Source organism: Tamandua tetradactyla, chromosome 3 (genome assembly GCF_023851605.1).
Source record: "Tamandua tetradactyla isolate mTamTet1 chromosome 3, mTamTet1.pri, whole genome shotgun sequence".
Classification (NCBI taxonomy): Eukaryota; Metazoa; Chordata; class Mammalia; order Pilosa; family Myrmecophagidae; genus Tamandua; species Tamandua tetradactyla.
Window position 1 is genome coordinate 191,495,833 of NC_135329.1, and position 24,345 is coordinate 191,520,177.

Here is a 24,345-nt window from a genome sequence, read left to right on the forward strand (position 1 = left end):
ATTTATCTTTTACTAAGTTTGTCAGAACATTTTTTATTCTTAAAGCATACTGTTCAAATTGTAGGGAGAGGGGAGAATCAAGTTTTGAAGTGAATCAGGAATAGTGTCTGTTTTGTGAGTAGACACTGGCTGGGCACCTTTCTCAAAAGAGCTGTAACGGAAGCTTGGAATAGCCCCCTAAGCCTTTGGATACCTTTTTCTACATTATACCAAGGTAGTTCCAGCATTTCAACTTCTTTTAGTGTAAGCCACCTTTTGGGTCCATGTTTCAACCAAATTGTTAGAACCCTTTCTAACTGCTCAAACTACACTGAATCCAGAATCTCTGCCTAGTGAGCCCACACAATAAATTCATCCTGATCCAACTTTATTTCTTCCACCATTATCCCATATCATCAATATCCATTCCCACACATATTCACCTGATTTCTGTCCAGATAAATTGGAAAAATCATGCTGCATACCTCCTCATGGATCACACTTGGTTCCTCACCTTTTGGGGGCCTGTGGGTTCTTCAGGCTAGTTACAGGTCTGGAAACAAAGAGGGGTGGTGGGAGTGGATTCTGTGAAGAATTAGCAGTGTCTTGTAAGTCACCTACATCATAGACATCCATTATAGGTTTGTCTGGCAAAACAGGGTTAATCCTCTCATACGTGATAGTAGGGGTGCTTCTGCAGGGGAAGCCATTACAGATTTATCAAATTTTCGGGATCCCATTTTTTCCCAGTCAATGCTCTCACTTAAAAAACTGATATCCTGCAAGATTAGGAATTCAGTTTGCATTGTAATTCAGTTACTTACGTAGTGAGACTCTGCATTTGGTTTTCAGAAATCTCAGCTCTGTGGCTACAAGACATACAAGTTTCTTTCCAAACTTTCATGTCATTCATGCAGTGCTTAAGCTGGGAATTTGAAGCCCTGACCTCATCCTTTTCTTTAACGACTTTATCTAGTGTATTTAGGAACAACCAGCCAACCTTCTTATACTTTTTAGTTTGACAAAAATAAGTTGAAGTATCAACATGCTGTCACTCAGAGCCTTGCCCCTTACAAGCATTTGAGTAGAAGTATCCAATGGTGATATTTTGTTTATCGCGATTGCCAGATCATGCCATGGACCATCAGTGCCCTCTTATCTTTTGGAAATAGAGTCATCAGTGCCTTCAAATCTAATTAGATGACAGCACCCATTCCAGAAAACCCAGACCTAATTAAAAATTCCCATCCGTAAGATTCTGTTTCTCAAGGTCCCACTCTCGTTAACAAAATCTAAATTAGTCAGTATTCCGCAGAGAAACAGAACATACGGGTTACATGTGGTGTTGAAAGAAAGAAAATGTTCAGAGTGCTCTGAAAGAAAATGAAGCATTTGGAAATTGAGGGCAATTTGCAAAGGTAACTTGCAGTTACTGGAGGGTATACAGATGTGGGGAGCCAGGGTGGTCAGGATTGTGAGTGGAATCTAGCAATTGTCAATTATAGGTATAGTTACTTGAAAATAAAAACATTCGTAGAGTTCAGAAATGTTCTTATGTCAGTGTAAGCTGCCATATTAGTAAAAAAGAAGGCTATTTTTGAAATTCTAAGTGTCAATAATATTGGATAGCAGCAAGGCCATTCACTTCCTCCACTAAATTAAAAAATTGAGTTTGTTAAAAAAATGTATGAGACAGTAGAAGTTCTGCAGGACTGAAAGTCAGCATTGCCACATACACAAAAGAAATTGAAAAAGAGATCAAGCTTCAATTAGAGATAAGAATGAAGCTGATTGGATCAGGACTCAGGTATATCAGAACACAGGGGTAAGGAGGACATTGTCTGTGCTTTAGAACTTCGCCTTACTCTATGAGACCAAAGGAAGAGAAGTTTTTGTCCAGAACCTAAATTTTCCGTAGCGCATAATCTAATTCAACCTGTCTGGATGTATCTTTTAAACAACACGTGGAACCCGGAATGGGAATGAAGGCTTGTAATTCTGTATAGCTTAATGTAATGCCCAGATACATCCCAGGGTATGTTGAACAGATGATTAAAAGTATTGGCAAAATCCCTTGAGGGATGGGACAAAAATATGGAAATATTAAACTTTACCACCAGGGAAACCCCCGAGACTGTCTCAAACATTAGGAACACCCAAATCAATAGGCCAAGCCCTTGATTTTGAGGCTTGCTCTTGTGAAGCTTACTTATGTAACAGAGAAGCTAAGATTACCTATAGTAGTGCCTCATAGTTACTTCCAGAGGACCTCTTTTGTTGCTCAGATGTGGCCTCTCTCTCTCTAAGCCCAAGTATGTGAAATCATTACCCTTCCCCCTACATGGAACATGACATACAGGGGTAAAAGTCTTCCTAGCAATGTGGCATATGACTCCCAGGGATGAGTCTGGTCTTGCACTGTAGGACTGATAGTACCTTCCTAACCAAAAGGGGAAAAAGGATTGTAACAAAATAAGGTGTCAGTGACTAAGAGAGTTCAAATAGAGGCTACTCTTACACAAGCTTCACCTAGATGGTGCTATTTACCCTGGTTTGCCAAACCCCAATCAAAACCATTCCTATTAACCCAAAAGAACTCCTAGGGCGCTATCTGAGATTCTACAAAGGTTCCATGCACCACTATGCTTACTTTCCAGAAACCTACAGCCTCTGGATAGGTTCCTAGGCCAGATAAGTCCTAAAACCCAGAGGTGCCAGTCTCTCCAGAACTAGTTACATCCCTCTATCCCACTTTATCAACTTAAAAAAGTCAAAATGGGCAGAGTCCAAAAACCCCTAAAGATTGGGAGAAAGATCAAAGGAGAAGGAGAAATTATAACAGAGAAGATAGGATTTAGCAAATGAATATGGCTATTGAATCATTATATTGATATTTCTTTTAGTCTCCAGTGTCTTGGAGCAGCTAGAAGGAAAAAACTCAAATTGTGGAACTGTACTCTATACCAACTCTGAAATTGTTCTATAACTACTTGTTACAATGTGCTTTGAAATGAATTGCTTTTTGTATATATGTTATTTTTCACAATAATAAAATAACAAAAAAAATGTATGAGAGACAAGATGGCAGTGTAGGGAGGTGCGGGATTTAGTCCATTCTCTAGGGCAGCTAATAAATAGCCAGGAACTGTCTGGAACAACTATTAAGGGAATTCTGTGACCAGCCACACATCGTACACAGCCTAGAACAGGTGGAAGGGCCGAGATTACAGTGTAGCTGTGTAAGCTATGGAGGATGTCACCCTTCCCCTGCTGGCATGGGGGCTGTTTTGCAGTTACTTCCTGTTCTGGTTTGCTAGCTGCCAGAATGCAATATACTAGAAACAGAATGGCTTTTAAAAGGGGAATTTAATTAGATGCTAGTTTACAGTTCTAAGGCCAAGAAAATGTCCCAATTAAAACAAGTCTATAGAAATGTCTAATCTAAAGCATTCAGGGAAAGATACCTTGGTTCAAGAAGGCCAATGAAGTTCAGGGTTTCTCTCTTAAGTGGAAGGGAACATGGCGAGTACAGTCAGAGTTTCTCTCTCATCTGGAAAGGCACATGGTGAACACAGTTAGGGTTCCTCTCTCATCTGGAAGGACACATGGTACACACAATGTCATCTGCTAGCTTCTTCTTTCCTGGCTTCCAGTTTCACGAAGCTCCCCAGGAGGCATTTTTCCTTCATCTCCAAAGGTCACTGGCTCGTGGACGCTCTGCTTCATGATGCTGCAGCATTCTCTGCTCTCTCCAAATCTCCTTCATTCTCCAAAATGTTTCCTCTTTTATAGGACTCCTGAAACTTATCAAGTTCTGCCCAAATAGGTGGAGACATGTCGTTACCTAATCCAGCTTAACAACCACTCTTGATTAAATCACATCTCCAGGGAGATGATCTGATTGCTTCAAACACACAGTATTGAATAGGGATTATTCTGCCTTTATGAAATGGGATTTAGATTAAAACATGGCTTTTCTAGGGGACATACATCCTTTCAAATCAGCACACTTCCCGATGGGAAAAAAAGAAGCAGGCTTTACCAGGAACAAGGGAAGGTGGCTCAACCAAGCTCCAATTGTGGAATTAACAAATGCGGGCAGTTAAATATAAGCTCCAAGCACAAATAAACCTGGAGCAAGCATAAAAGGAAACTGGAGGTTTCTCCCTGGCAGAGAAAGGTGATGCTGACAAACAAAACAAAACAAAAAAGCAGAGACTTTGGAGTTGGTTGAGTGCAGAATACTGGAAAAGGGCTGTGCTTCAAGGAAAGGGGCACATAGATAGAGCCAGATACCAACTCTGGTCTTGACTGGCAAATTTAGGGGACTTGGGTCCGGCTCTGAAAAGGATTTTGTTTGTTTGTTGATTTTTTAATTTTTTACTTGTTAGCTGCCCATTAAATTAAGATGCAGGCATTCTCAGGTTTGAACACTGCCCCAGACAAAGGCTGAGTTAAGGAATGTCTGAGAGATAAAGTGGCTAGTCAGGTGAAGGAGAGAATTTACTAAAGGGCTTATCTGCCCCATGAAAAGAGGGTAGGGAGTCAGGGCCCAGCACAAATGACAGCTCTTATTTAGAGAATTCAGACCACAGATCCTGGAAAACAGAAACAGTTTAGGGCCACCTTCTACCTCAGCCTCTTGCTCAACCATGCCCCTGGCAGGGACAGGATCTGCTAAGAATTAAAAGCACTGCACCACTTTATGCCAGTGAGGAGCTGTGGCTGACAAGTACTGCCTGCTGGACAGTATAGGAAAAACATAGAATTCAAGAGGCCTCATAGGGAAGACTGGCAACCTCCTGGGTCTCATCCTCAGGGTAACTTTATACTGATTGCACACTAATCCTGAATCCTGGCCCTTTCTGGGAAAATCTGGTTGGGGTAGATCCTATGTTACAAGACAATATGCAGAAAAAAAAGAGTTGAAAATTTTGATCAGTTAAACAGAAGCTAAGCTAGAGGTCTAGAATAAGTTGAACTGAATGTCAAATAACAGATGGAGAACAAAGCCAACCAACAAGAAGACCCTAGGTAGAAGAGAAAAAACAACCTCCAGAATAAATTAATCAAGGAGATCAGATGCCTAGACACAGAAAAAAACACAAGTCATATTAGGAAGAAAGAAGATATGGCCCTGTCAAAGGAACAAAATAACACTTCAAATGAGATACAAGAGTTAAAACAACTATTTAATGATGTTCAAACAAATCTTCTAAATCAAATCAATGAGTTGAAGGAAGATATGGCAAAAGAGAAGAAGGACATAAAGAAGACATTGGAGGTTGTGCAATGGTGTCTCAGCAGCAGAATTCTCACCTGCCATACCGGAGATCCTGGTTTGATTCCTGGAGCCTGCCCATACCAAAATTTAAAAAAAGAAGAAGATGACATTGGGCAACCATAAAAAAAAAACTTGAAATTCTGAAAAAACAAATGGCAGAACTTATGAGAATGAAAGACACAACCAAAAGCATGAAAAACAAAATGGAGACATACAACAGCAGATTTGAAGAGGCAGAAGAAAGGATTAGTGAACTAGTAGGATCAGTGAATTAGTAGGATTAGTGAAAACCTACGCACAAAAGAAAATATAGGGAAAAGGAATGGAAAAATATAAGCAGGGTCTCAAGGAATTGAATGCTTTTTCAGCATCAATCAACATGACCATGTGATTTTTCTGTTTTGATTTGTTAATATGCTGTAGTACATTAATTGATTTTTTTGTCTTGAGCCATCTTTGCATTCCTGGTATAAACCCCCCACTTGGTCATGGTGTATAATTCTTGTAATGTGCTGTTGGATTCGATTTGCTAATACTTTATTGAGAATTTTTGCATCTATGTTCATTAGGGAGATTGGCCTGTGGTTTTCCTTTCTTATAGCATCTTTACCCAGTTTTGGTATTAAAATGATATTAGCTTCATAAAATGAATTAGGTAGAGTTCCTTTTTTCTCAGTTTTTTTGGAAAAGTTTAAGGATTGGTGTTAATTCTTTCTGGACTGTTTGATGAAATTCCCCTGTGAAGACATCTGGCCCTGGGCTTTCCTTTGTAGAAAGATTTTTGATGACTGATTGAATTTCTTTACTTGTGATTGGTTTGTTGAGATATTCTGTTTCTTCCTGGGTCAGTGTAGCTTGTTTGTGTGTCTCCAGGAATTTGTCCATTTCATCTAAGTTGTCTAATTTGTTGGCATATAGTTGTTCATAGTATCCCCTTATGATTTCTTTTATTTCTTCAGGGTCTGTGGTAATGTACCCCTTCTCATTTCTGCTTTTGTTTATTTGCATCCTCTCTCCATTTTTCTTTTTCATTCTTGCTAGTGGCCCATCAATTTTATTGATTTTTCTCAAAGAATCAACTTTTGGTTCTATTGATTCTTTCTATTGTTCTTTTGTTCTCCCATTCATTTATCTCTGCTTTGATCTTTGTTATTTCTCTTCTCCTATTTGCTTTGGGGTTAGTTTGCTGTTTTTTCTCAAGTTCCTCCAGATTTGCTGTTAAGTCTTCAACTTTCACTCCTATTTGTTTTTTGACTTAGCCATTTAAGGTAATAAATTTCCTTCTCAGCACAGCCTTTGCCACATCCCATAAATTCTGATAAGTTGTATTCTCATTTCCATTCATCTCTAGATAGCTACTGATTTCTCTAGCAATTTCTTCCTTTACCTACTGGTTGTTTAAGAGTGTGTTATTTAATCTCCATATATTTGTGAATGTTCTCATTCTTTGGTAGTTATTGAGATCCAGCTTCATCCCATTGTAATCAGAGAAAGTGCTTTGAATAATTTCAATATTTTTAAATTTATAAAGACCTGTTTTGTGCCCCCAGCATATGATCTATCCTGGAGAATGTTCCATAGCACTAAAGGAGAATGTATAACCATGTGCTTTGGGGTGCAGTGACCTATACATGTCTGTTAGGTCTAATTCATTTATCAACTTATTTAATGTCTCTGTTTCCTTGTTGCTCTTCTGTCTGGGTTGTTCTATCATTAGAGGAGAGTGGTGTATTGAAATCTCCTACTATTATTGTTGAAACATCTATTGCTCCCTTCAGTTTTGCCAATGTCTGTCTCATGTACTTTGGAGCTCCTTGACTGGGAGCATAAACATTTATGATTGTTTTATCTTCTTGGTGAATTGACCCTTTAATTAGTATATAGTGTCCTTCTTTGTCTCTTATGATGTCTTTACATTTAAAGTCTATTTTGTCTGATATTAGTACAGCTACTCCTGCTTTCTTTTGGTTACAACTTGCATGGAAAATCTTTTTCCATCCTTTCACTTTCAATCTATTTGTATCCTTGTGTTTAAGATGAGTCTCTTGTAAGCAGTATATAGCTGGCTTATGTTTCTTAATCCATTCTGCCAGTCTATGTCTTTTAATTGGTAAGTTTAGCCCATTAACATTCAAATTTATTACTGAAAAGGCATTTTTTAATTCTACCATCTTAACTTTTTAATTTTATTCATCAGATCTATATATTCTTTTCCCTATTTCTCTTTGTATTATTTAAATTACCCTTAGTGGTACTCTTCAATTCTGTGCCCTCCTCCAGTCTTCTCTCTCCTGTCTTGTTTTTTTCAGCTGACAGAACTCCTTTTAGTATTTCTTGTAGGGCTGGTATCTTGTTGACAAATTCTTTCAGGACTTCTTTGTCTGTGAAAACTTTAATCTCTCCCTCAGTTTTAAAGGACGATTTGGGCTGGGTACAGGATTCTTAGCTGGAAGTATTTGTCCTTCAGGATCTTGAATGTATCAGACCACTGCCTTCTCACCTCCAGGGTGCTAGTTGAGTAGTCTGAACTCAGTCTTATTTTATTTCCCTTGTATGTAATAGATTGTTTTTCTCTTGTCACTTTCAGGTTTTCTGCTTATCTTCAACATTTGACAGACTGATATGTACCTTGGGGAAGGCCTGTTGGGATTTATTCTGTTTGGAGTTCTTTGGGCTTCAAAGGGAACAGGGAGGGGGTGGTAGTGCTTGGGAGGGGTACAGGAGACATGGGTCAGGCTGCACTTGGGGTGGGGGCGTGGGGCCGGTGTGCACTGGGGGCTGGTGGGGTGAGGGCTCCTGGAACATGGGGAATAGGAGTGGGTGATGGGGTTTGGGTGCGTGGGGTGTGGGCGCGTTGCCAGTCACGGGGCTGCCCTGGTGAGGGTAGCGCACCCAAGGAACATGGCCTGGCTTACTTCCGAGAGCCGGGCTCCCGTCCGTGCACTCCTGCAGGCTCCACGCCTCCATGCCAGGCTTCAGCTTTCTGCCTCTCTGTTCCTCGGCCTCTGCAACCAGGGCTGCCACATGTGGTGCAGAAGGCTCTCCCCAGTCAGCTACTCTCCCAAATGGCCACCTCATTTGCCCTCCTGTCCCTTCTCTAACTTCTCCGTGGAGCAGAGCTAAGCTCGAGCTACTCTATTCCGCCATCTTCCAAGAAGTCTCCTTTCATCATTTAATTGAGTTCACCTATACAGCAAAATTAATGATACAAGGAGAAAAAGAAGCCAATGATGTATGGAAAGCAGCAGAGTTTCTACAAGTGCTAGAAACCATCACAGCCCTTGAAGTCAGGAACAAAGAAAATTCAGCTCCACTGGAGGAAAATGATACAGGAAAAAGTGAAGTAAAGAGAAAGATTGCAGAAACTTCAAATGTTATCATGGACTCATTACCATCTGCCCAATCAGAAACTGTTGAAATCGAGGTGGAGATTGCTGAAGATGCGATTGAAGTGGAAGATGAAGACACTGAAACAATAGAGGAGGTGTCTTCAGCCAAGCAGTCCATAAAGTACATTCAGAGCACATTCTTCTGATGATTCTGCTTTAGCACTTTTGGCAGATATTACCAGCAGGTACCATCAAGGTGCTAGAAAAGGGCAGATTAAGGAAGATGGCTGTGCATCTGACCCCACAAGCAAATGGGAAAACATAAAATCACACTCCCCTGAGAGTTTCAAGTGTGAAATATGCAATAAAAGGTATCTTTGGGAGAGTGCATGGAAACAGCACCTCAATTTACCATCTTAAGGGAGGTGCCATTTCTTAAGGGAGCAAAAAGCTGGGGAAAAATTCGTGTGTCATTACTGCCTGAAACAGTTTGACCACTTGGGACATTTTAAAAGAGCATCTTGGTGAAAACATACAGGTGAAAAACCTTTTGAATGTCCACATTGTCATGAGTGATTTGCTAAAAATAGCACACTTAAATGAACTTGACTGCTTGCCAAACTGAAGTGGGGACAAAAAGGGGAAGAAGCTTTATGAATGTCAGGTCCGTAATAGCGTGTTAAACAGCTGGGACCAGTTCAAAGATCACTCGGTAATGCACACCAGAGATAAACCCAACCATTGTGCTTCATGTGACTTGTGGTTTATGCAAGGAAACGAACAAAGGAGGCAACTCAGTGATACAATATTTCAGAGCATCTAGTAACTTAAGAAGTTCTTTCGGTAGAAACATGTGCAAACTGAACCAGTGACATTAATGACTATTAAAGAACAAGGTGGGAAGGTCCATGTGCTACCATTGCTTCATTTCCAAGTGAATTCAGCTCAAGTGACTGTGGAACAAGTCCATCAAGATCTACTCCAGTGCACGATTCACATATGTGTGAGCTTCCAGAGCAGGTCCAGGTAAACTGTCTAGAAGGGGTCGAATTCAGACTGAAGAAGGTACTGAAGTACATGTAGAGGAGCTGCATGTTGAATGGCTAAATCAGATGCCAATGGAAGAACAAACTGAGCTTCTAGAAGCAAACTTGGATCAAGTGACCTCTGAAATCATGAACCAGGTGAATAAGCCTAGCCAAGAAGATGCTGCTGAGGCTGCCAGGGCAGATCACGAAGATGCTGAGAGTTTAGGGAATCCACCAAACCAGCAGTGGATTTCCAAGCTGAAAATGCAGGGAATGAGGATAGAACAGCAATGCCAGTTTTAGAGTGAAATAACAAATAAATTTTTTAATTTGCTTGCTGGGTTTTTTTAACTGATTATGGGCAGTGTGACTGTCCTTAAGCTATAAGACAAGTGGACCAAAGTTAATTGTTTCTTTAGAAACAAACTGATTTCCCCATACCTAATGCCACAGAGGAGGAATCTGTTCTATAAATTAATGGGAAGCTTTGAGAAGTATGTTCCTGGAAATTTAAATGGATTATATCCTTATTATATAAGTTAGTACAAATGTATCTCTTTTCGTTGTGGTAAGCCCTCTCCTATCTCTCTTTCCCAGGTCATGTCCTTCCTCAAATTATTACTGTGCACTTAAGTTTGGGCTTCTGCCTTTCTTTGAGTTGGAACATTCTTGTCTACCCTGATAGTCACAAATGCCATCTCTGCAACAGGAATAGAGTGGTGGTGGCAAAATTTCTAGAATGTTAAAAAAATCCATACCCATGTGCCTTTTGAAAACCAGTGAAACTTTTATAAAGCATCTCTGGTTTTTTCAAAGTTCAGTTGGTCAGAAGCAGTGTAGAAGAGTCTATAGTACTTTATATTTTTGCTTATAAATGTCAACCACTAGTTTTATGTTTTTTGTTTTTCTTTCACTTAGGTTGAGAAATTTTATTTAATGGCAGATAAAGGGCCATTTTCAATTGGGAAAATTCATTTACTTCTGTGGTAAACTTTATTTTGTTGAAAAGTTGCAGTAGTATTTTACCTCCAGATTGAATTAAAAAAAAGATGAGCATCATTTAAAAATTAATATATTTAAATAAAGTACAGAGAAAAACATGTATATAATATATCAGGCTTTGTTTTGAATGGAATCTTCCCCCCCCCCCCAATCCTTAACATAAAGATTGTGTACTATAACTTTTAAAAAAATTTTTAGACAATAAATTTTATTTTCTTCCCTCATTATAAAATCAGTATATGCATTGCAATATGCTTCCATTAATTGTAACAGAGGCAATATACCAAACTAAATGCCAGTAAGAGGGAGTATAAGGGGGGGGGATTCTTAGTGGTGGTGTTGCTGTTTCTTCTTTTTATTATTATTATTTATCCACCATATTTTTCTTTTTTCCCTGTCTTCTTTCTTTGCAGAGGAAGTGGAAATGTTCTCAGTATAGATTGTGGTGGTGAATGCATACCTATGTGATTTATACCAGGAGCTATTGATTGTTTTCTTAGGATGGATTTCATGGTATGTGAATAAAACTGTTTAAAAAATAAATAGAAAAAATAAACAGAAAGGGAAAATGTGGAGAGAGAGATATACCTATTCACTGTTGGTAGGGAAGTAGAATGGTTGGTGAGGAAGGACAGTGTGGTAGTTCCACAGGAAGCTAAGTATAAGGTTACCATATGATTCTGCAACCCCATTATTAAGTATATAATTGGAGGAACTGAAGGCTGGGTCAGGAATGCACATTTGCATCCTGGTGTTTATGGTGGCAGTATTCAATATTTGCAGTGGATAGAGGTGGTGGCCTAAGGGTAGATCAACTGAGAATGGAAGGGTGAACTGTGGTATATATATACACAATGGAATACTGAGCAGCTGCAAGAAGGAATGAAGTTGTAAGTCATGCAACTAAAGGTGAATGAACCCTGTGGACATTATGTTGAGGGAAATAAGCCAGAAATGGAGACGACAAAAAAAAAAGTCCTCACTCATATGGACTAAATATAATGTGTAAACTCTGAGAATTGAATTTGATAGCATAGAACATGTGCAGAGATTGGGTAATTGGCAATTAAAGAGTACAGACTATTCAATAGGCCTATTGTAAACATTCCTAGATTATAAACTCTTACAGCAGTCATGGCTATTCCTGAGTTTTAACTATTATTTCTAAATTCTGAGATACAGAGCTCCTTGTGTATAACCTGGTCATTCCCAGGAACTTTGGGTATCTGTGGTGACATCTGAGACTCAGAGTTAGAGTTCTGCAGCTCTGAAAGTCAGCATTACCCCATATAGCAACTGTTTAAAAAGCTGAAAAAGAGATCAGACTTCAATCAAAGGTATGAATGAAGATGATCTGGTTAGGACTAAAGTAAATCAGAATACAGGGTAAAGGATGATATTGACTGTATTTTAAAACTTCAACTTCTGTGTGAAACCAAAGGAAGAAATGTTTATTTGGTACAAAATTTATATTTTCTGTAGCACACTGTCTAATTTAACCTGTATGGGCAGTTTATGTAAACAACATAATTACATGGACCCTTGAATAGGAAATTAAATCTTGTTATTTTGACAGGTTAATATAATATCCCAAAACATCCCAGAGTAATTTGGGCATAAAATAAGAAAGTATTTGCAAAGTCCCCTTGAGGGAAAAAATGTGGAAATACTAAACTTCCCTACCTTTGAAATTCCTGATATTCTCACAAGCATTAGGGACTACCAAGTTAGTAAACCAAGCCCTCAATCTTGGGGCTTACCCTTAGAAAACTTATTCCTATAAAGGAGAAGCTAAGCCTATTTATAATTATGTCTGAGAACCTCCTTTGTTGCCTAAATGTGGCCTCTCTCTCTCTCTAAGCCAATTCTGCAAATAAACTCAACACCCTCTCCTCTGCATGGGACATGACTCCTACTGGTGTAAATCTCCCTGACAATGAGACATGACTCCCGGGGATGAGCCTGGACTCAGCATCATGGGATTGAGAAAGAATTCTTGACCAAGTGGGGGAAAAGAAATGAAGCAAATGATGTTTCAGTGACTGACAGATTTCAAATAGAATTGAGCGGTCATTCTGAAGTGTATACATATCCATTTTTAGTTTCTAGTATAGAATAGCTAGAAGGAAATACCTGAAACTATTGAACTGCAATCCAGTAGCTTTGATTCTTGATGGTGAGTGTACAACTATATGGCTTTTATGGTGTAACCATGTGACTGAAAACTTTGTGACTGACACTCCCTTTATCCAACATGTGGACATATGAGTAAGGAAATAAAGACAATAATAATAATAATAATAATAGGGGAGAATAAGAGGTATGGTATGCTTTGGTTGTTCATTTTTATTTTCTTAGAGCAATGAAAATGTTCTAAAATTGATTGTGGTGATGAATGCACAACTATATGATGATACTGTGAGCCATAGATTGTATTCTTGGAGGATTATATGGTATGTGAATGTATCTCAATAAAATTGCATTAAAGAAGTATATGAGATTATTCTGGCAAATACATGAAGAAGGAATGAGAGACATAGACTGTCACCATTTTGTAACCCATGGTGCATGCATGGATGTAGCCAGTATTCATCAGTGGCTCCTTAACTTCACAAAAAGTGTCAATCAGATATTAGGTACCCTTTGATGAAAGTACAGAACACTATCTATAAATTATTCTTGCCATAACACACAGCCAAAAAAAAAAATTCCAACCTGAATCTAATCAAAGTTCTCTATTTAATCAATTTATAGGAAATATATGGTTCAGAGGAACATATTATGGGGATATAATGAGCAAAATCCAGACTGTAGATAACTACAAGATAAATGACCTGCTTTCATTAGCAAATAAATTGCATGGGAAAACATTGGAGAGCAAACCTGTAGACCCATGTACAACCACTAGCCCCATGTGGCTATTTCAGTTGATTGAATAAAATTAAAAAAACCTAAAAATGCAGATCCTGAGTCTCACTTGCCATATTACAGGTGTTACAGCAGAGAGGTGTATTGGGCAGCACTGCTATATGCCCATTTACCTTGTATGGACCTTATTTTGATCTTGATCCATGCAAATAAACTGAAAAATATTAAACAAACAGGTAATTTTAACTGACTGGACATTTGAGGATAAAAACAAATTGTTTAAAAATTAGATGTGATAATGGTATTGTAATTAATCTTTTAAAAGAGATACATAATAAAATAGTTACTGATTAAATGAAATGATTTCTGAGATTTTCTTTTAAATAATACCAGATAATGAAACAAGTTTGGCTATAAATATTTTGATTACTGTTGAAATTGGGTGGTGAGTACATGAAAGTTCATTAAAACTGTTCTCTTTGCTTTTATATATTATTTAAATTTTCCAGAATAAAATGTTATATTTTTATATATATTTGAAGCATTTCATAATAACGAGTTTTTGTTTTACTTATGAGCAGCTAGCTACTTAAATATGACTAGCTGCATTTTTGCTAATTTATACCTCTTTAGCAGCAGCAGTCGGAGTAGTCCTTTCCTCTTAATGGCTAAAGTTCAATGATGGACTGCAGCCTCCTGGGATATCAGCTGAAGTTAAGGATCAGAGCTTTTCAATTTTCTAAATTCCTTTTATGTGCATTGTGTTAAATTTTCACATACCAGTTAAAGTTTCTTAAACTTTCCTTTAGCAAGGAAGTGTTAGCCTGAGGCTATATAGGAAGCATAGCTGAGAACCAAGAACACAGGCTAATCGGTATCTTCTTTCAAAGATTTTGTATTAGAAGCTACAGAGGTCAAAACAGCATGGTACTGGCATAAAGATAAATATACTGACCAATGGAATCGAATAGAGTGTTTAGATATAGACCCTCTCGTCTATGTACAATTGATCTTTGATAGGGCAGTCAAGCCAACTCACCTGGGACAGAACAGTCTTTTCAATAAGTGGTGCCTAGGGAACTGGATATCCAAATGGAAAAGAATGAAAGAGGATCCATATCTCACACCCTATACAAAAATTAACTCAATGGATCAAAGACCTAAACATTATATGTAAGACCATAAAACTGTCAGAAGAAAATGTAGGGAAATATCTTACAAATCTTATAATAGGAGGCAGCTTCCTAGACCCAAAGCACGATCATTGAAGAAGGAAAGAAAGAAAGATATGGGAACTCCTCAAAATTAAACACTTTTGTGCATCAAAGAACATCATCAAGAAAGTTAAAAAGACAGCCTACACAATGGGAGACAATATTTGGAAACGATATATCAGATAAAGGTCTAGTACCCAGAATATATAAAGAGATTGTTCAACTCAACAACAAAAAGACAGACAACCCAATTACAAAATGGGTTGAACAGACACTTCTCAAAAGAGGAAATACAAATGGTCAAAAGGCACATGAAAAGATGCTCATCTTCCCTGGCTATTAGGGAAATGCAAATCAAAACCAAAATGAGATGTCATCTCACACCCACCAGAATAGCCATTATCAATAAAACAGAAAACCACAAGTGCTGGAGAGGATGTGGAGAAAGAGGCATACTTATCTACTATTGGTGGGAATGTCAAATGGTACAGCCCCTGTGGAAGGCAGTTTGGCAGTTCCTCAGGAAGCTAAGTATAGAATTGCCATATGACCCAGCAATACCATTGCTAGGTATCTACTCAAAGGGCATGGGGCAAGGACACAAAGGGACATTTGCACACCAATGTTTATAGCAGCATTATTTACAATCGCCAAGAGATGGAAATAACCCAAGCTATGGTATATCCGTATGATGGAATGCTATGCAGCTGTAAGACAGAATAAAGTTATGAAGTATGTAACAACACAATGTCTTGAGGACATTATGCTGAGTGAGATTAGCCAGAAACAAGAGGACAGATATTATATGGCCTCATTGATATGAACTAACATTAGTGAATGAACTTCGATAATGTCATTGAGAACAGAGGTCATTAGGAGCTAGGAATGGGGCAGATATTGGGTAATTGAAACTGAAGGGATACAGACTGTGCAGCAGGACCGATTGTAAAAATTCAGAAATGGATAGCACAATATTACCTAACTGTAATACAATGAAGTTAGTATACTGAATGAAGCTGAATGTGAGAATGATAGAGGGAGGAGGCCTGGGGGCAAAAATGAAATCAGAAGGAAAGATAGACGATAAAGATTGAGATGGCATAATCTAGCAATGCCTAAAGTGTACAATGATAGTGACTAAATGTACAAATTTAAAAATGTTTTTGCATGAGGAAGAACAAAGGAATGTCAATATTGCAGGGTGTTGAAAATAGATAGTAATTCATATTTTAAAACTTTATATGTGAGACTAAAGCAAAAAATGTTTAGTACAGAATTTATAATTTGACTAGTGCATTTCCTAATATAACTTATGTGGACAGTTTAATTGAACACCATAAGTACATAGAACCTTGTGTAGGGCATGAGATTTTGTAGGTTTGTCCAGAGTGATTTGAACAGTGAATAAAAAAGTATTTGCAAAGTCCCCAACGGGGAATGATGAGAAAGGGGGAAAATTCAGCTTCCTCATGTGGAAAATCCCTGACATTCTCACAAGCAGTGGGGAAAACCAAAGCAATAGGCCAAGCCCTCAAACTTGGGCTTTGTTCATATGAAACTTATCCCCGTAAAGGATAGGCTAAGCTTGTTTAAAATTAGGCCTAAGAGTCACCCCCAGAGAACCTCTTTTGTTGCTCAGATGTGGCCTTTCTCTCTCAGCCAACATGACGAGCAAACTCACTGACCTCCCCCTCTCTACATGGGACATATCTCCCAGGGATGTAAACATTCCCAGCAACGTGGGACAGAAATCCTGGAATGAGCTGGGACTCAGCATCAAGGGATTGAGAAAATCTTCTAGACCAAAAGGGGAAGAGAGAAATGAGACAAAATAAATTGTCAATGTCTGAGAGATTTCAAACAGACTAGAGAGGTTATCCTAGAGGTTATTCTTATGCGTTATATAGATATCACCTTTTTAGTTAAGGTATGTTGGAGAGGCTGGAGGGAAGTGCCTGAAAATGTAGAGCTGTGTCCCAGTAGCCATGTTTCTCGAAGATGATTGTATAATGATATAGCTTTCACAATGTGACTGTGATTTTAAAAACTTTGTGTCTGATGCTCCTTTTATTTATTGTATGGACAGATGAGTAAAACATATGGATTAAAAATAAATAAATAATAGGGGGAACAAATGTTAAAATAAATGTAGTAGATTGAAAAAAAAAAGTGTCCAAATTAAGACACAAACAAGAGGTCTCCTTCACTCAAGAAAGGCTGATGCCATCCGGAACACCTGTCAGTTGGGAAGGCACATGACTGGCGTCTGCTGGTCCTTGTTCCCAGTTTGTTTCTTCCAGCTTCTGATGCCGGTAGTTTCCTCTCTAAGCATCTGTGGGCCTTCACTCAGTTTTTCCGTGACATATCTCTAGGTTCAAGCCTGCTTAGCATTTCATGGGAAGAACCATGCTGACCTCTGCTGGGCTTTGTCCATGTCTAGGCAAATTCTTTCTCTGTGGGCACTCCAAGTATCCCCCAAAATCCATGTCTCTGAAATAATTGTTCTCCAAGCATCTGCATTGGCTCTGAGGTTTCTTCAAAATGTTTCCTCTTTTAAAGGACTCTAGTAAACTAATCAAACCCATCTTAAATGGGTGGAGTCATATCTCCATCTAATCAAAAGGTCACACATACAATTGGGCATGACACATCCCTGTGGAGATAATCTCATCAAAAGTTTCCACCCTACAGTTTTGTATCAGAATTAAAAAGAAACGTTTGAACTGGCACAGATGTTATATAATGTTTCTTCTATCTGCCCACCTCTTAATACCTACAGAACAAAAAAGGGAGAGGAAGCATTAAGGGTGGAAGTGTCCATCCTCTCTGTTGGTTTCCTCGTATGTTATAGGATAGATCTCTACAGCTTTATAGGATCTTTGGCCAATAAGAGGCCAGGAAGCTTAAGCTCATTACAGATTGCCAAGGCGAAAATGGTTGGTGAAGCTGCACCATCTTTGGGTGTCTTACTTATAGATGAATTCATCCATTTGGGTGTAGTTTTATGACACAATATCCAGAAGCCACCCATAGTGAACCTCAGAGAGGGCCTTGACTTCCTTCCCTATACTTTGTATTCCCCAACTAGACCAATGGTTCTTATGTTATATATGTGTGTGTAGATGACAATGTGTAAAATTTGTACAAAATTGTATACAGATAAAATTTTATTCACAACAATTCATTCTTGTAAAAATATTTTACAGCACTCCCAATATAAACTGTTGCGAAATGCAAAGGGAGGGGAAGGCTTCTGTTGCTTCCTAGGAGACGGAGCTCGAAAGATATTAAGGAATGATGAGAAAGAAAGAAAGAGACAGACAGGATCGGGGGTCTGAAGCTTAACTTTAACAAACAACAGACAACTTTATTCTGAACAAGATCCTGCTTGTATACTGCAGGGTAACAAAAGGCATGCCTGCTTTTCCTGAGGAAACAAAGTACTTAACTTGCTTCATACTTAAGGTAACAATTTGAGGGTAAAGGAACATTTTGTTCCTCCCAGACTGTTCCAAACAAAGCAAGCAACAATCGCCTCAGTTTCTTGTCCACCCAGGGATGCCAACTGCTCCCAACAAATTCTGCAGGTCTTGTTTTAACTCGTTGGCTCCTACAGGCTTCTGCCATGTTGAGGATAATTTCCCAACCCCCCTCTGTCTCATCCTATTCACTCCCTGTTAATGGCTTTGGCTTCTTCTCTTTTAGATGGAACCTATCCTTGGGATATCTTCCCATAGCCCCACCCAGGAAGAAGTTCTGTGATGTGTGGATTGTGAGTTTGCCTCAAACAAGTTGGACCCTTCACAAAAAATAACTTGACGTGAGGACAGGGATGGATGAGCCAGCAGGAGTGGAAAGCCAGAGCCAGCTCCCAAGCCCCCATCAGGGCTCTCTGAGGAAGGTCATGGCTGCTGCCTTGGCCCTAGATGGGGAATCCACAATGGGTCGGAGGAAAAAGAAGAAGAAAGAGTCCCGCCCAGAATCTATCATCATCTACAGATCAGAAAGTGAGAAACTGGATAAGGAGCCAGGAGAATTGGAAGGTGGAGACCGACCTAAAGAGGAGGAGGGAGATGATTTCCTAGACTATCCCGAGGATGATGGTGAGTCCCTCTGAGGCCATGCGTTTATGGCCATGGGAACAAAACCCAATGATGATCCTCCAGAAGACAAGCGTTTGCTCAAGTTTGTTCTTTTTAATGATACGTTTCTTCTCACAGTGCTGCAAAGTCTTAATCAACAGTATTTTCTGAGGACCTACTATGTCCCATGCTAGATGATATGGGGGAAATCTCTCCCCTTTCAGAACTCCTAGTGGAAATTCTATTTGCTTTATACCTAGTGGAAGAGACTGATTGATACACAATTATCAGACAATGCTAATTACTCAATACATATAAGAGAAGTAACAATAATAGTTGAATGTCCTAATAATCAGGAAAATGAAAATTATGATGACAATGAGATATAGTATTGCTTCACACAGAGAATTGCAAAAAAATGGCTAAAACGATAAGAATATGAGGAAATAGGTATACTCTCCTACAGCTCAAGTGGATGTAGAAGCTACTTTAATCACTTTTTGGGAAATTTTTCGATATTTATTAAAATTTAAAATATACATACTTTATGTCTCAGAAATTCTAATTCTCAGTGTCTACCCCAGGAAACTTATGCCTGTGTAAGTTATGCCATAAAGAAATATTCATAAAAACGCTTGTTACTAAAGAAATTGTGAAATGCCCATATTAAGGATTATTGCGCAGAAATAGCAGGTGAGGTAGATGAGTGGAGGGGTAGATCTCTAAGACATACTTTCACCGTGGAAAAGATGGGCAATGTCCTTGCTTTCCTACAGCTTATCTTTTAGTCAAGAGAAGACAGACAGTAAGCAAGTCAACAAATAAAATAAAATTTTAGGTGATAGTGAGTGTTACAGAGACAACAAAACTATGGTGATGGGGAGATGAATAACTGATGGAAAGTGGTTGGGGTAGAGACTGGATAGCCATGGAAGGCTTCTCTGAAGAAGTGACGTTTGAACTGGTTTGAATGACAGGAAAGGGCCAGGCATGAAAATCCTGGGCAGAGCATTTCCGGGAGGGGTAACAGCAAGTGCTAAGACCTTGGAGTGGGAGCAGCATTGGCCTTTGCAACTACAGTGGAAGGAACAAGGGGAAGGATGGTGAGAGAATAGAAAGGGAGGCAGAGCAAGATCATATCCAGCCTTACAGGACAAAGTAAGGAGGTGGGACTTTGTTATAATGGCAAAAGGAAGTCATTGGTAGGCGGTGCCACAGTGGCTCAGTGGCAGAATTCTTGCCTGCCATGCTGGAGACCCAGGTTCAATTCTGGGTGTCTGCTCATGCAAGGAAAAAAAACAACAACAACAAAAAAATGTGCTAGGAAAGGAAGTCAGTGGTGGACTTTTAGGCATAGGAGAGGCACTTCTTCACAATATTTTTAAGGATCATGCAGGTTTCTCAGTGAAGAATAGAACGAGTAAGGGTATAAGATGATGAGAGACTACTGCAGCACTGCAGACACAATAATATAAGTGCAGAAGCTGGGACTAGGGGGACAGCAGGGGAGATGGCGGAGAGTGAGTGGATTGCAAACTTGCTGATGCATTCAAGGTTCAGGGTGCGGGAAAGAGAAGAATCAATATTGACCTCTGAGATTTGATCTGGGAAATGGATAGATAGATGGTGGTGTCATTTAATGAGAAGAGGGAGACTGTGAAACTATTTGGGGAAACAGTATAATCCTTATATGTGGATAATCAGCCCTTGCCACCATGCTGGGCCCTGCTCCTTAGGTGGCTCTGCTCTAACCTATTTCTAGCTTTGGGGCAAGGAGTCAACAGGCCCAAAAGGACATGCCTACCTAGAGCCTCCCGTATACACTTCTAGACCACATTTCACACACCAAGGATCATGGAGTTCCACGCTTCAGTATCCCCAACCTCACTTCCAAGATGGCCAAATGATGGCTCTTTCATAGTGGCAGTGGGATATGTGTGTGGAAAGAGCTTGGCTGTAAGGACAAGGATGTCCATAGGCAGGTGTGGAGGCCTTCTCATAGGGGCACATAGAGGTAGGCATGGAAGACAAGAGGGTGGGCCGCCCATGAGGGGCCTCCAGTTTGACCTTTTGCCCTAGCCCCTGATGTATATATATATAGACACACAGACACACACACAGTGTACAATGCACACAGCGTACAGTTTTTACAGTATCAATAGTAGTTGATGCTCATAAAATATACTTTCATAGGACTTGTAAACTAGAAATATTATATAGTAGTATCCTTAGTAAAGTGAGGGTATGAATATTTAGATGATTTGCAAATAGTCCCTTACACCCCTCTTTTCACAGAGATCGTCTCAAGATTGAGGTTCATAAAGGTGAATAGAGAGCATGAAAAATAAGTTCAACCTATGTCTTGATTTATTAGGGCCATATGTTTAGGGTGAGCGTTCACTGTGGAAGAAATAATACCAGTGGTCCCCTCCCAAAAGAGACCCATTTGATCAGTCACTGAATCATAGACTTCAGAGGCTGTGAAAATGAACATTCTCCTATTAGATCCCAGCCTTATGGGACATCAGTGATGAAATGTCCTTTTATCTGATCTTGACTTTTATCTCCTTTGTGCCTTGCAGGTTTGTGGGACATGCCTTTGGACAGCCGCTATGTTACACTAACCGGAACCATCACTCGAGGAAAGAAAAAGGGTCATATGGTGGATATCCATGTCACATTGACAGAGAAGGAGCTGCAAGAATTGACCAAGTCTAAAGAGTCATCAAGGGAAACCACATCAGAAGGAAGAAAGGCCTGCCAGATGGGAGCAGACCGAGGGCCCCATGTGGTCCTCTGGACACTGATCTGCCTGCCTGTGGTTTTTGTCCTCTCTTTCGTTGTTTCTTTCTACTATGGCACAATCACCTGGTACAACATCTTCCTTGTGTACAATGAAGAGAGGACCTTCTGGCACAAGATCTCATGTTGCCCTTGCCTCGTTCTGTTCTATCCGGTGCTCATAATGGCCATGGCCTCTTCCCTAGGCCTCTATGCTGCTGTGGTCCAGCTATCATGGTCCTGGGAAGCATGGTGGCAAGCTGCTCGAGACATGGAAAAAGGCTTCTGTGGCTGGCTCTGCAGCAAGCTGGGTCTGGAGGACTGCTCTCCCTACAGCATTGTGGAGCTGCTCGAGTCTGACAATATCTCCAGCAATCTCTCCAACAAGGATCCCACCCAGGAAGTAGAAACCTCCACTGTCTAAATTCCCAACAACTTACTTCTTTCTCTGGCTTCAATAGCCCTTATATCACCTTCCAATTCCAGAGGATTCTTTAAATCATCCCCTGTCCCCCACAGTTTTGGAAAATCCTAGCCCGTATTGGTCTGTCATGCCATCTTTATGGTTCCAGGAGAGCAGAAAACAGAACAGCAATTGGTGCCAAAGTAATCCATCCTGTAGATAAACTCTGCTTCATTGCCTGCTGTATAGTGACCATTTATTTGGGACACGAAGCTTGGCTGCCTATCAGTACAGGAGCATAAAAGTGTTACTAGTACCTGGAACCTGAGAAAAATATCTGCGTAATGTGACAGGGAGAATAAGGAAGCTCAAAGGAGACCAAGTACCAGTAAGATAATAGGGATAGAGTGAAACATTTTGGAAGCAGGCTGCCACAGTACAACAGAATGTAAAGACTTGTGTTTATCACTTAGATTAGATTTAGCTGCAGATGATTAAAGCCCTAACATAGCAGTGGTTTACATAAGATAGAAGTTTATTTCTCTCTTGTACAGAAGAATTCTTGAGGAAGACTGTCCAGGGACCTGGGGGAGTCATTTGCTTCTTCTGTTGCTCTAGCATTAGTAGGAGATGGTCCTTATGGCCCTTATCCTGAACATCCCAGATGCTGACTACATACATCTCCAGCCATCGCATTTGTGTTTCTGGCAGCAGACTAAAAGAAGGGGCAAAGAAAAGCACCCCTTTCCAGTTTAAGGAGACCTCCCAGTAATCTCACTCAATACCTCTTCTTCTATTTCATCAGCTAGACCTTAGTCCTATGGCCTCACAGGCAAAAGAGACTGGGAAAGGCTGTATTCTCAGCTAAATATTGGGGCTATGCTTTTTTGAGAGAAAAGAGAAGAATGGTTCTTTTGGTAGGCAAGTAAGAATCTCTGCCTCACAATGATTAAATGAAGTTAGTTTCAAACTATTAATATAGTTTTATCTATTTATTTACTTTGGTCTGAATTTTACACAGAGAGAATTTACACATAGATATTAGCTAATAAGCACCTTGGATACCTTGCAATTAAACTTCTTTAACGTCATGTGGTTTCAAGGGTATTTGGAAAGGAATAAAGGGCAGGAGAGTGCAATTATGTAATAGCAACTGTAACTCCTTTTCATAGAGGTGGAGATATTTAATCTAATCATTAGATGAAAAACTAGAAAGGGAGGGACTGTATCTGCTAAATTACCCCCAACAGAGATCAGTAACCCTAAGCAGGAAGCCAGATTTAGCTTTCTGTGGTTAGGCAAAACCTCATTCAAAGCCTCACTCACTTGGCTCTTTCTAGAGTTGAATAACAAACACGATCTTTGGTGTTTCTGAGAAGCCTGGGTTTTCCTGGCCTCTAGCGGCTGTAAATCACATTAAGCTTCTGAAGTCTCACTCTTAAAGGTCTCCTTCTAATTTCAAAAATCTAATCCTAAGAGGTCAAACAAACTTCGGAGGTGTGAGCCCTTGCAAAAAATAGCTGATGTTCATTTCCTGTTCATGTCTCAGAAATAAGCTGTCAAATGAACTGCTGTGAATCAGGGCAGTGGGTCAGCCATACTCCCCCCACCGCAGGCCAAGAACATTTGTCCTAATGCATGGTGCTGAACCCCACCTTCAGAGGTGCACTCTCTCTCTCTGTCTCTGTCTCTCTCTCTTATTATTAGTCTGATGAGGAAAAAAAGAATCTGTCCAGCATTTCTGAAGATAAACTTTGTGCTCTCTGGTGCTTTTGTAGAGACATAAACAATTATAATTAAAATAAAGAAAATAAAAATAAAATCTGATGAACATTTATGTGCTCATTTGGTCTTTGGGGCTCTCTAAAACTGCTTTGATGCTACAATCCACAGAAAAGGGTGAGCCTTTACACATCCTGTATATGTGTAAAGATCTTCGTATGGATCCTATGTCTTGACACTTTCCATGCACCACTAATTTACTGGGATTCCATTTAGGTAGACTGCTTTCACAGATTACATGTTTACCTAAGTGCAACCATATTTGTCACATTTCAGCCACAGCCCAAAGTAGTCATGATTAGGCAAAGGTGAATTGAGGGAGAGGGTGAGATCAGGCCCAAGGGATCCAGAGATGATGTTCACATGGCCCTTACCCTAACTGGGCTCACCACTGGTGGAACAAAGAGGCTTATAAACAAAAATAATTTCAAAAGGCTCCAGTAGAGAAATAAACACCGAACCAAATAGAACAAAAGTAATCTCTTCTGTGATATCAGCAAATACTTAGAGAAACTTTAAGAACTTGGAGAGGTAAATACCATACCTGAACAATTCTGTTCACCCATAGTTACCTAATCTTCAAGGTGAATATC

At 39.6% G+C, this 24,345-nt stretch overlaps 1 protein-coding gene and 1 pseudogene across 2 annotated transcripts in view; both read left to right on the plus strand.

Annotated features, from left to right (window-relative positions):
- TMEM169 (transmembrane protein 169) overlaps positions 1-23,792 on the plus strand; it is a 36,652-nt gene extending 12,860 nt beyond the window's left edge. Inside the window, exons 2-3 of one of the 2 annotated variants that reach the window (XM_077152022.1) lie at positions 18,410-18,807; positions 21,369-23,792. In XM_077152022.1, coding sequence (XP_077008137.1) covers positions 18,537-18,807; positions 21,369-21,991 — 894 coding nt within the window. In that variant the 5' untranslated portion in view covers positions 18,410-18,536 and the 3' untranslated portion in view covers positions 21,992-23,792. Of the gene's footprint in view, positions 1-18,303; positions 18,808-21,368 lie in introns of those variants that run through there. The other variant, XM_077152023.1, reaches the window with a different exon arrangement.
- LOC143675864 (zinc finger protein 131 pseudogene) lies at positions 8,087-10,008 on the plus strand (annotated as a pseudogene).
- Positions 23,793-24,345: the final 553 nt, after the last annotated feature.